Here is a 13,062-nt window from a genome sequence, read left to right on the forward strand (position 1 = left end):
TGTTTTACTGAAGTTTGCAATTTACTTCATTCCTTATTTGGGGTAATTAAGATGTTGATCAGGGGCTAAAAAGAAAAAGGTATAGAGTGGAACAATTCATGACTGAGTGTGTGTAGACTGAAAACACCAGAGATGGTAAGAGCAAGGGTATCTGGAACAACAATATCACTGGGTCAACTGTCCAGGAAACACTGCTTCCTGGTTTTCTTTGGGGGACGAATGCTATCTTGGCAAATATGTGGGATTCAGCAAAAAGAAAAAGAAAAGCTCTAATTTGACCGTTTTATTGAGACATTGTTCTCAATCAGAAAAACTGGACCTGATTGTTAAGAGTGTGCAGTTTGCTGACCAACAACTTATTTACAGTAAATTGACAAGTGAAAGGTTTGTCACTGCGGTGAGCCTGTAAAAAAAATATCTTAGATATTATACAAACATAACACATTTTAAACAGTGGTTATAAAGGTAAGTAGTAATAGTAAAAGCATAACAAATATATTTGAAAAATTATAATGTTTGAACACAGCAGCCTTTATCTAATTGCTCACAAAACAGGAGAAATACTACTTTGCTTGGCACACGTGTTGATAGTTCAGTTGATCCAATAACTCAAAACTTCTAAAGAAAAAAAAAAGCGGGGGGCAAATCAGTCATCAATAATTCAAGTTACATATGTACATATGCACACACTGAGGTGATGAAAGAAAAGGTTGCAATTTCAAGGTCAAAACATAACCAGTCTCCTAAGGCTACTTTTAGATTGGACCAGTCAGAGGGACATTCTTCTATTTCAACGTGGCAAAGTGGATTTTGATAAGACAGAAGTGATCCAGTGAGGAACCAAAGGTGCCTAAACTTATCTTGAGTCCTTCATCTAAACATAACACAACCTCTGTGATGACACAGCTAGTGTTAACATATTCTGGGTACTAGTATAGGAAGTACAGCACAGTTCCACCGGTACTATTGTATTGCACTTGGCCAAATAGTCTTCATTGTCACTGGAATTTCAAATCTACTCTTGGTTGAAAGAAGCTTATAATCCCAGCAATATTGTCTGTATCATCAATCATTATTTAAGAAGCACAGCACAAGTGAATCAAAAAATTGTCTTTTCAGTTTAGGTCCAATTACAAAAAGAAATTCCGCTCAGGATCCAATTTATTCTTCACAGTCCAGTGCACTGCAAAAACAAATGGTGTATCAAACGCTTCTGTAGACTAAGAGCCTGAACTTTTCTATAAAAAAAAAAAAGAAACAGAAAAAAAGCCAGATATTAGCAGGAAAACGGTAGTGCTTGTAGAGTTGGACACATATCCCAATAAGTCACAACTGAACATGAGGAAGACACACTGGCCAAACATGTACACGTTACTTATCTTAATGTGTGCATGATGTGACACATTCAAGAAATCAAATAAATTATTGTCCGTGGCATTGGATGAGGTGAGCTCATCTTGATTGAGCACCGCATGTGCAGTGCAAGGAGTCATCAGGTGGAATACAAGATGAGCACAGTCTCTGGAGGCAGGAGGATGTTAGAACTCGTCATGTCGAGTCAGAGCCTCCCCGAAGTCTGTCGCCTGGCTTCCCACAAACAGGTCGTACTTGTCCACAATTTCTTCCTTGGTCAGATGGCCGTCCTGATGGAGGGAGGGAAACAGCCATGATCAACATTGTATTTTTGTCACTATGAATAGATTAATTGTAATTTACAGAATAAACTGATTACATACTTTTACACATTTATATCACTTAAATACTTGTTCTTGTTTTCACGTAATTTTTTGTAGATATATGACCTTCTGAAGATCACAAATTATGTTAGAAGATTATAGCATGATGCAATCATTTCACATAGTGTTTTTTTTTTTTTTTTTTTTTTTTTTACAGTCATCCTTGTCACAGGAAAACAGGAACCGGAAAAGGTTCAGCATTTTATAATCAGATATTTGCACATTCGCACAGACTTTGGCACACACATCAAACACACATTTTTGAGTTAATCTTAAATCAACGTATACAGTACGCACTTTGTTTGTGTCTGATTCATAGACCAGATGCTTGGCCTCAGCCTCAGCATGGTCGTAGTCACTGGGAAGGATCCAGTCTCTGGTCTCATCCTTGTCCATCTTCCCATCTTTGTTTTGGTCTCTGAACTCAGTGAACTGCTCCCTCTCAGTCTTCACCCACTCAGGTTCTGAGTTATCGCCATCTTGGTTGTACATGTCACCTAAAGCACAAGGAGATAGAAACCAGCTTAGTGAGATGATGAGTTGATATACTATCTTTGCTTTTACAAATATTCATACCGCATTCTCATGAACATTGTAAAATATTTTGGGCAAAATCTGATAATTGCAACAGGTTCAAAGAGTTTACCTATGTATTCATCCAGGTCAATCAATCCATCTCCGTTCTTGTCAATATCTTCCATAGTTTCCTAGAGAACAAAAGGAGCACTGGACAGTGAGAAGGCATATGAAAGATACAATATTACAGTGACAAGCCCACACCTCTACACTCACCAAGACTACAATATCCTTCATATGATCAAACTCCTCGGGGTGAAGAAAAGCAGTGAACTCCTCTTTAGTAGCTGTCATGTCATTATCGTGGTCTGCCATTTTGAATCTTCTCTCATCACGAGCCATCATCTGCCTGTAGCTGAAGCCATCATCAGGATCTGTATCATCTGCTGGTCAAAAGTCACAATTTTTCAGAACTTGTCCAAGTGTATCAATGCGAAAGCATGATCTAGTTCCCATGCTGGTAATGCTATTTGGTTACTACTACTACTACTACTACTACTACTACTACAACTACTGTCATTTAGCAGATGCTTTTAACATCTGGTTAATTTTAATTTCCTTTTTGTGAAGTATATTTTTTATTTTAAATACATATCTGCATTACACAACAATCAGCAGGTATGGGGAAGCGGGGAAGATGGTTGATAAGTAGCCACGTTAATGCTAACTCATAATTCTGACAGCAAAAGAACACAAGCAACTTCCCTAATCAAACCTTGAAATGTTCATCGCTGGTTAAATAAATGTTATACTATGGATTTTTACACCACATCAATTTTGTGTCACAAAATTATATATTATGCTATTTCAACATGTAGCATCTTAAAAATCACTGCAAGAGTGATGCACAGCAGGAGGCTTTTCAAAAAGTCTGACCCAACTTGTAATGTACTTAAAATATCAACCACAGGATACGATGTGCAGACCCAAGACATGATAAACAGAGCTTCTTTGGTAAAGGAAATATAGTAAAGTAAAGTAAAGGAAATAACAGCAGCTTGAACTGCTATGACATTTTAAAGTCAGAGTGATTTAGAAGACAACAATGCCCTATTCTGAGTGCCTGGGTCACCAGCCCTCTCCAGATTGAGTCTGTACTGACCAATGTAGTGCAGATAAGACCTCATCATTTATTTCACATAAGAAAAGAAATATTTAATTAAAAGTTGCCTGCTGCCGTACCAAGAATGTATCCGTATGTGGCGTTCTTGTACTCTTCCCAGGACACCACTTCATCACCGTTGAGGTCGTGACTCTTCCACTGTCGATCCACATCGTCATAAATCCACCTCTTCTGCGCGTGCTTGATCCATCTCTTCATCTCCTCAACAGTCACAAAGCCATCTTTGTCCTCATCTATGCGTTCAACCAACATGCTATAGAGGAATAAAAATCATTAAAAACAAAACTGTTTAAGGGGAGATTGTTCTACATCGATCTAATTCTACAACTGCTAAAACAGATCTGACAAACAGGCATCTGTCTGGGTTTTGTACAACTACAAATACACTATATTCAGTAAGTGAAGGAGATGAGGTGTGATTACCCTAGCCTCTCCTTGCTCTCCTCTGGTGTGAGCTGATCAAAAGTCTTGGCTTCGTCTTGTCCCAGAAAAGCTTCATGGTCATAGTCAAAGTTCTCTCCGTCGTCATGCTCTCGGTTGCTGAGCGGGTCATCGTGGTGGACACGGTCCTTCTTCTCTGTAGGTTTGCTGGTGGCGTAGACCACGCAGAGAGCAAAGCACATGACGAACGGTCGCAGCTCCATCCTGTGAGTCTATAAACACTATACTAACACTAAACTGGAGAGCTGGGAAAAAAAGAGAGAAAAAAATTGGTAATTGCTAAAACACTGCATTCTTCCAAAACCATCTTTATCATGAACTTTCTCATGATTGAGTCAGACATCAGTTTTCCAGTTATTACTAATCTTTTCAAGCTGATGCAATCCCCATTTGTTGCTCTTTCGTAATTTTATCAGGCAGGGGATTTTAGCTGCAGAGTACAAACATGTACAAACATAAACTTCAGGTTGAACAGGGAAAGTTGAACAGTTTTCTTTAGGGAAGAGCAGGTGAACAACAAGTTGAATATTATTTGTTCTTTTGTATTGCACCAATCACCACAACAAATTCCTTGTGTGTGTTAAACTACTTGGCAATAAACTTCTTTCTGATTCTAATTTCCAAAATCGCACAACTGCTGTATGAAAGAGGGTTACAATTATACTTTGCCATAAAATTGCCACCATAACGCCTTACTTCACTACAAAGGCGGGTTTTGTGTTATTTCATGCGATCTTTGCTCTTAAAAGTGCATGTAAGGTGTTCAGTGATCACAGCAGTAACAACAATGTGAGACAGTTATTTTAAATTAGCCTCACTTGCAAACCAACCAGTATCACATTAGACTGGCTAAAACACACAGTGAGTTTCACTCTTTTGCCTTGCAATTTCACTCATTAAATGCAACAAAATGCACCTCAACATTATGCCTTTCAGAATTGTCCTCTATAGTTCACGGTTTATTGTCATTATTACTATTTAACAACACAATTTGCCAAGACAACTTACCGGCGTCTTCAGGGAAGTTCGCTGTTTGCTGTTCAGGCCCCGCCCCTCGGAAACACACCCTGGGACTTCCGGTGCAGAAACCGCAGCCGACCAATCAGAGGCCGCGGAGACGAATGCGATGTCGCCCTGTGATTGGTCCACTTCAGACGAGAACAGTTGATTGGATTGGCCGAGAACCGCCACGTCCTCAAAGTCAACAAAATCTGGTTCATTCCTCTCATTCATACACTGACAGGACCAGCGTAGTACGATGATAAAAAACAGTCCCAAATCTACATACTTTAGCTTGATGATTCGATGGGAAAAAAAGGCACAATGTAGCACAAATAACGAATAGTTTATCAAGCCAATTAAAGGCCATGAATAATTTCCCCAAGTGAAAAACTTTTTACAAACTAAAATTGTGAGGCAGGGATTACAAATTCTAAACACACACACACACACACACACACACACACACACACACACACACACACACACACACACACACACACACACACACACACACACACACACACACACACACACACACACACACACACACACACACACACACACACACACAAAACAACAGGACCCACGGATGTTTACATTTTGATTAATAGTTTCAAAATACAAAATGCTGGTTGAGTGGTCAATAATGATTAATAATGTCATTACGAATGCATTGGGTACTTTCATTTATTGTTTATTGTATAACACTCTTTTCTTTTTTAAAGAGTGGTGCATAGGTCTCAATAGTTTATGTATCAAATATGATACATCAAACCCTATATGGTTAAATGGTTAGTCATTCATATCACAACCTGCCACTAAAGTAGATATCTCTCCCTCCCTGTGGTAAGGGATTTTTAATTACTATTGGCAATAGAAACTGATATTAGAAAAATACAATGATATGCACTATGCTGAAGAATTCAAATTAAGATCTGTAATTTCTCTTCAATATGCTTCTAGCAAATGTACACATGAATCTCAGTCCTTTTGACATACAGTGAAAATGACCTTACTGTATATTCCAAAGAATGAATTAGCCACAACTTAATGCTGCTATATTGTATATATTACACTGTCTTTGACCTGTCTTTTTTAAAGGTTGAATCCTGCTGGGTGAAAACAATGATGCATGCATCATCTTCATTGAGACGCCAAGATATTGTAGAGCCATGTTTCCATATCTCAGCCAATGGACGAGTCCCCCAAGTCTGTGCTGTCTTTACTGTCTTCTGTCACATATGCCTCTTTATTTTGTAGAAGGGTCGTGTCTTTCTGCTCACCAGCATCTTCTTTTCCTAATCAGGTATAACAAACATGTACATTTTAAAACAGCACAGTACCAAGCTCAGTCTTCTGTTAAGCTACATTTGAAAGGGAAGGCTAGGTGAATAAACACAAAAAAAGCATGTAGTAAAACTTTGGGAAACCATGGACAAGTAATAGGTTATTAAAAGGAATGGCTCAAAAATGGATTTAAAAGAACAGACAAAAAAACAACCGTGAAGAGAATATTTTGCTTCACCTGGGCTTGTTTTGGCCCCCTTCTTCTCAGTGACAAAGATTCGCTGCATCATCAACTTCTTTACAGTGTGGCACATATATTTCAGCTTTGCTCCACTGTTTGCTTTTCCTATAGACATCCCAAAAATTAAAGCACAAAGTGATTAAAAAATGTTTTTCCAAGATCTTTAATCTTAATACATTGAAGCTGAATCTTACCTTTTTGTGGAACATCTTCAAATAGCACACAAGTTCCCAAAGCATCTTTAAAACAGGAAGAATATTAAATAAGATTAAATAAGAACTTGTTTCATTTATTTAAATAAGGAAATTTTTTAATGAACTTAACATAAGCTCTTCTAATTAGTATAACTTTATTATTATTATTATTCTAGATCGAAAAATAAATTATGCTTCAATTTCTTTTTTACAAATTGTTGACCGTATGTGATAGAAAACTTGCTGGTTTAAAATAAATATTTAAAAGACATCTGATAAAAGCAATAAAAGTAAAAATTTGAACACGTATCTGGTTTAAAACCCATATTGCGTGTTGAATGTTTCCTTCATATTTTTATAATGGTTTGAGCTCACCTTCATATTCTCCAGCAAACACAAACTGTCCAATTTGCATCATGGGCTTTTCACTGTCTATATCCTAGAAAACCAAAGGGAGAAAGAATTAGATCTGGACCCAAGAAATGCCACAGAGAAATCTCCCTCATTAATATAATCTGTCCTGTCCTTTTCCATAAAACAGAGACACTAAAAACTCACCAGTATCTTGCACGGTCCCTTACACTTGGAGAGAAAGTCATTGTTTATTATTCCGGAGAGCTCCACCACAACAAGCTGCTCCTAAAAACACCACAGGACAAATGAAAGAGTAAATAAGTTGCATAACCAGACATTTCGGGATACACATTGTGTAAATGAATAAGACACACTGCCTGGCCAAAAGAAGTCATACCCCAGTTGGGACACACATTTAACATGACAAGGTTTTAGCAAACATTTCTGTCCAGAGTAGCATAAAGTTTTCACCAGCATATATATATACATACATACATATACATACACATATATATATATATATATATATATATATATATATATATATATATATATATATATATATATGTATGTATGTATGTATGTATAAAGCCACGTGGTTTCAATAACAATAAATGAATAGTATATTCAGTTAGTCAGCTGTTCACAGATTTTGACCGTAGCCCTGAGGTTCATACGGATTTAACTGTTGCCAGAAAAACTTTAATCACTGCAGTACTTTCCATTCAGGTGGTAGCCTCTTTTTCTTTCTTTTCTTTTTTTTTTTTGGCGAGGCAGGGTTTATGCTATGCTAATCTTTAATCATGACCGGTAATTTAAAAGACAATTTTCACTTAAAGATAAAGTAATGAATGTGTTTTCTTTTTTGCGCCAACCTCATAAATTACTCGGATCATCTTCAGGTCACCGCCAACTGTATACTGTTGTATACGATTACATTTCATACAGTTGTTTAATTATTCCTTCTAAAACGATCAACATTAGTACAATTCTAATATGTAATACCTCCTCTTCCCAGTCATCCTCCATCTCCAAACGCCTGGAAGAGAGACGATTCATATTAAAAACTAAATATCAGTAATATCATCAAAAAGCAGCAAGAGCATCGTTCTCTTTTGTCAACTTCCGCAACACTACGGTAGCCGAGAGGGGACCTGCAGCGCTTTTTGTTTCCCAGCAGCTTTGAGTTATAGAGCTCTCCATTGGGGGGCGCTGTTGCGTAATTTTTCTTCCTCATAGTTGATTCAACTAAAAATCGTAAATACAATGAACATAATATAATTCTATCTATCTATCTATCTATCTATCTATCTATCTATCTATCTATCTATCTATCTATCTATCTATCTATCTATCTAAAGATTTAATATGGCTTAATCTAATTCCTGGCTACCTGTAGACACCCTCATCTACATCTAACATTAATATTATTAATGTCCTCCTGTAGCGGACCCAAGCCACAGTTATGAGATGAGATTTGATGAAATGAAACAAGATGACAGGATTTATTGATCCCCAAAGGGATATTCATCTTTCAAAGGCAGAGGTTGAAAAACTAAAACAAAGTTAAGACATCAAACATAAATAAATAAATACATAAAGAAAAAAACAACAATGTGCAAATAAAGCCAAGTATTTCATTAAATCTGGACAACCAGAGACCCCCTGGTATAAAAGAAAGGATGCTTTCACTTTTTTCTATCATCCGGTTCCTTCCATTTTGTTTTAATATTTTTGCATTGTACTGGACGTTTGACTGGGCTTGTTTTTTGTTTATTTATTTATTTATTTTAATATTCATTTTAAACCAATTTATGTAAATACCTTTTATAAATCTAAAACATCTGATATTTCTGAAGAATAACAGCATTTCATAGCCTTACTATGTGTTATAGTTTTTTTTTAATACTCATATTTTAATAAGACTGATTCAATATAATAATACATATTAATTCATGGAGAAAATATTTTATTTTGTAAAGCTGAATATGGGATCAGACAGGGTCATCTGAGGGTCATCTCTGTAGACGGTGGATGTTTATCTTCCTTTCATGATGCCTTAAGAGGTTTCTGCTTAAACATTATTTCATCTGGTGGACCTTTTGTGAATAACAAAGAAACAAACCGAACCGTTTCATTACAAGGACAAAAAAAAAGAGCAACTAAAAGTACTAATACTGAACACTATGAACTCCTTCTTAGACACTTACAGCATCCCATTAATATTCTAACACAATGGAATTCTAAATTGTGCTGAATGAGTCATCAATTTATCATTGTGTCAAAGACAGTGATTGAATGAACAATAGTAACACCTAACCTGTTTAAAACAGGGAATAACTACATTACCACGTCAGTTGCTGCTGATGCACAGATTTAGACAATGAAGTCCTCTGGCTCCTGTGCTTTAAAACACTTCCTGCCTCTGAATTTGTCCTAGCTGTCATAAGGTGAGAGGTGAAGTACACCCAGGATGGGTCACCAGTGCATGACAGGGTTACGGACAGACAGATGAGAAAAAAACTACCATGCATACTCAAACTAACACCCATGGACTATTTAAATGGCTTCTAGGCGGAAGCTGATGCAGCCACGGAAAACACAAACAGTCTCAAAGGTAGCAGGGGATCTGCTCTCAGAAAGACCCCGGTCAGGATAATTCTAATTCTCTTGCATGTGACATTATACGGTAATTCACCAACATCATCTTCATTGCAGAGTCTCAAAAATTGACAAGAGCTCTCACTGAAGTTGTCACTGGGGTTTTCAAACAGGTTTTCCCCTCTTTGATGCGATGTGGATTTTGCTTTAAAAAAAACAAAACACACACACACACACACACACGCACACACAAACTTCCTTTGAAGAGAAAATGTCTGACCTGACTGAACATTTTAAATAAAATATCCATAATATTAACACACCACCCATTTCCCAGATGAAATGTTCATCTTCTTCAAAAAGGAAATAATTGGCACCTTTTAAAAAAAAAAAAAAAAAGTCTTTCTGTATTTTTGAAATTTTTTAATGCTTTCTTTGGGAGTAGCAATCAAATATACATTAAATTATTTCTCATTTCAAATGTGTTGATATTTGTATGTAGACAGAAACACAAGAGCTGCAGCAAACGCACCTTGCAGCCCGCACCACACAAAGCTTTATTTGTACTGTGACTCAATCAAATATCTGTATCTCCACCGTTGACCTTTAGAAGAAATTCCTGAATTCTTGCAAGGGTGTCCCAACATGTGGGTTTATTTGTTAATAAGATGCAAAGTAAAGTGTCAACACTGCCCACCATCTTCCTCAAATTCTTGAATAAACTCACTTCCACGTCATTCACAATACCTAGACTGAATTCAGCATTAATGTTCGCATACAAATACAAGAGAAAAATATTATTTCTCTCTCTGCAGTGTTCACCCAGGTACAATGTACACGTTTGTACACGCTCAGATGTGAACAGTATTTCCAGTCTGTAGATACCTGTATAAAGGTAAGACAAGTTTATGCTGGCTATGCTTCACCCCGAGAAACGACGAGAGAAACAGAATACATTTTGAATCAAAATCAGGCAAACCAAATTGGGGTGTGGGGTGGGGGGGGGGGGTCCTAATCCCCCATGCACCTTCTCCCTTCCCATTTCTGCCCTATCATCTATCTCTGGACCATGGTGGGGTTGTCATGTCGACCAGCCCACAAGTTACTATGACAACGGCTCAAGGGGAAGCTCTTGCTAGTGAGGTTATTGCCTCCTTGGGGATAGAAGAAGGACATGGGGAAAGTGAGCACAGACAAAAGGACTTACAGACACTGAAAAGGCATAAATGAAGGGAGAGGTCAAGTTGTAGTATGTTAACTGGGAATGTGTCTTTGTGTGTACTTTGGTTAACATTTACAGTCATGCTGAACAACACTTAATGTCTTTAAACTGAGTTGCTTCATTGGAGCTTTGGTTGAAATACAAAGTTTTACTTTCAAGGATATGGAGGCTGTTTCTCCTGCACATAACACGTTATGCTTGGTACCATACCCTTTGGCAGTTAGGGGTGGGGGCAAGGGAGGCAGTGACATTAAGGACCCTCAAACGTGTCAGATGGGCCCCCCGCTTCCCCTGCATTTTGTCATATAAATGACATAAAGATAAGTTTGGAGTTGGGAAGCTTATGGCTCCTTCTCTGCCTGGGGGTATGGCAGTGGTTAATTGCTCCATTAGCACTGACAGGGTAAATTGGTGGAAGGGTTAACTATGTATTACAGTGAAAACAACAAACCCCTGGCATACACCTGAGGGCATGGAAGGAAAGGTGTATTGTACAGTGGCCTACAGACTGGACATGTATGCAGGCAAGACAAATATGCATTCACGCACATACGTGTGGCAGAACGTGTCGAAATTGAGATTATATGTTCTCATGGGCCCAAATATCGCTCAATCTTAAAAAAACAACAATATTTAATGCATAGTATCATCTGAATGGGCCGTAATTCCATATGACATGAAGCCCCCATATGAGCATCTCTTGTCATTTGCAAAGATTAATTTTCACAAGAAACATTTATACAAATTATGATAATTCTAATCTATTCTAATCTAAATAATTTGTGCTGATGGTTTTTAATATTGTACATTTGTTTGTATATTAGTTGTAACCCAAAACATCATGCCACATTTCCTGCTCTACAGTGTATCGATCTGCATTTTCTTTTCAAATAATGTACACATAAAAAACGTTCATAAACATTATAAGCAACATTGATTTTCAGACCAATTATTTGAAAGCATTTTGTGCTTGTACACTCGAATGGGACATTTAAAGTAATTTTTTATGGGGTAATTCAAATAAAACAAATTAGTAACCTACTGCCAAATTTGCATGATTAAAACAATTTTAAATCAGTAAAGGAAATGCATGCAAAGACAAACAACGGTGGCTATATTTACGTCAATAGATATTTTTTGATTGTTTTTATTCAAACTTTTAAACTCATTGCTGACACACAGACACCCCTCTCACACAGACACACACGCACACACAGAGACAATGTCTGGAATAACGTTAAAAACACGCCACCCTTAGCTGTCGTTGTCTTTTGTTCTTGAAATGACAAATTGTCACCGACTGAAGTGCAGCCATAACAAGAGAAAATCCTTGTATGCATAAAGACAACAGAGCAGTCAGTGATTTATGTTTTTGATAACCTGCAGTCTTTGATTGTGGCCTATGCCAGATCATCACTTTGGACACTGTCAAATTTAAAAATATTTGTTGGAGGTTCCACAAACCTACGACAAATCATTTTGCATAGAATTAATTGGGAAATGATTCATGTCTTTATATAACAGGTGCACACATATTTCAAAAAAATTAAAACAAAGATATAATAATCATAAACAATACAATGCAATCCATTAACACCTTTGGTTATATTAGATATGACTTTGTAATGCTGTTATTTCACTAAACAGTGAGCCATATAAAAGGTCATACATATACTCTTTTTTTCTACGTCGGTGGAAATACTAAAAAATAATATAAATAATTCTTCATACTGGGCGTTGTTCATAGCCTGTCCCCCCCCCCACATTTTTTAACTGTATTTTTTTTTTTGTTACAATTTCTTACAAAGGACTAGGTCAACTTTTGCAAACAAAGCTGAATAAATAAGAAAGAGAAAAGTGTGCAATTTGATCTTACAAATACATGCAGCGTTCACCTTCTCAATATGGACGATCGACAGATTGCACATCCAGCGTGAAATTCACAATAGCATTATCATAACAATGGAGCTGAACTGCGAATATGGTACGGTCGGAGCAGGGCACAAAAAAGAAAGAAAGAAAGAAAGAAAGAAAAAAGTCACTTTAGATTTAAATATTTTTGTCACAGAGAGTAAATTTGGATAATCTACGTGCCAAACCCAAGAATGTAAGGACGGGACGCGCTGTTTAGGCTATTATAAATTATATTTACATGGGATTTCCTCTTCTGATTTACTTTAAACATTTTTTTCACTACTGCTTTAATCATTTTAGTTTTTGATAAATCTGTTCACGGTTTCCAATATTCCATATATCTAACTTTGATGAAAAAAAATTGTGATTAT

The 13,062-nt window shown here is 36.9% G+C and overlaps 2 protein-coding genes across 3 annotated transcripts; both read right to left on the reverse strand.

Moving 5' to 3' along the window:
* Positions 1 to 268: 268 nt before the first annotated feature.
* On the reverse strand, positions 269 to 5,030 carry calub (calumenin b). 2 transcript variants are annotated; one of them, XM_061721954.1, is made up of 7 exons: positions 4,885 to 5,030; positions 3,859 to 4,121; positions 3,495 to 3,688; positions 2,529 to 2,698; positions 2,383 to 2,443; positions 2,034 to 2,233; positions 269 to 1,643 (listed from the first exon to the last, which is right to left on the reverse strand). In XM_061721954.1, the coding sequence occupies exons 2-7, from the start codon at positions 4,077 to 4,079 to the stop codon at positions 1,539 to 1,541; spliced, it is 951 nt and encodes a 316-aa protein (XP_061577938.1). In that variant the 5' UTR covers positions 4,080 to 4,121; positions 4,885 to 5,030; the 3' UTR covers positions 269 to 1,538. The 2 variants fall into 2 exon arrangements, with proteins under 2 accessions (XP_061577938.1, XP_061577939.1); XM_061721955.1 differs by having other exon boundaries at positions 2,529 to 2,695; positions 4,885 to 5,029.
* A 526-nt stretch (positions 5,031 to 5,556) lies between these two features.
* Positions 5,557 to 8,092, reverse strand: gtf3c6 (general transcription factor IIIC, polypeptide 6, alpha). The gene is made up of 6 exons (XM_061721956.1): positions 7,960 to 8,092; positions 7,159 to 7,239; positions 6,976 to 7,039; positions 6,601 to 6,645; positions 6,404 to 6,511; positions 5,557 to 6,176 (listed from the first exon to the last, which is right to left on the reverse strand). Exons 1-6 carry the CDS (start codon positions 8,011 to 8,013, stop codon positions 6,064 to 6,066), a joined length of 465 nt encoding a protein of 154 aa, XP_061577940.1. The 5' UTR covers positions 8,014 to 8,092; the 3' UTR covers positions 5,557 to 6,063.
* Positions 8,093 to 13,062: the final 4,970 nt, after the last annotated feature.

The sequence above is a fragment of the Cololabis saira genome, chromosome 5, assembly GCF_033807715.1.
Source record: "Cololabis saira isolate AMF1-May2022 chromosome 5, fColSai1.1, whole genome shotgun sequence".
Taxonomy (NCBI): domain Eukaryota; kingdom Metazoa; phylum Chordata; class Actinopteri; order Beloniformes; family Belonidae; genus Cololabis; species Cololabis saira.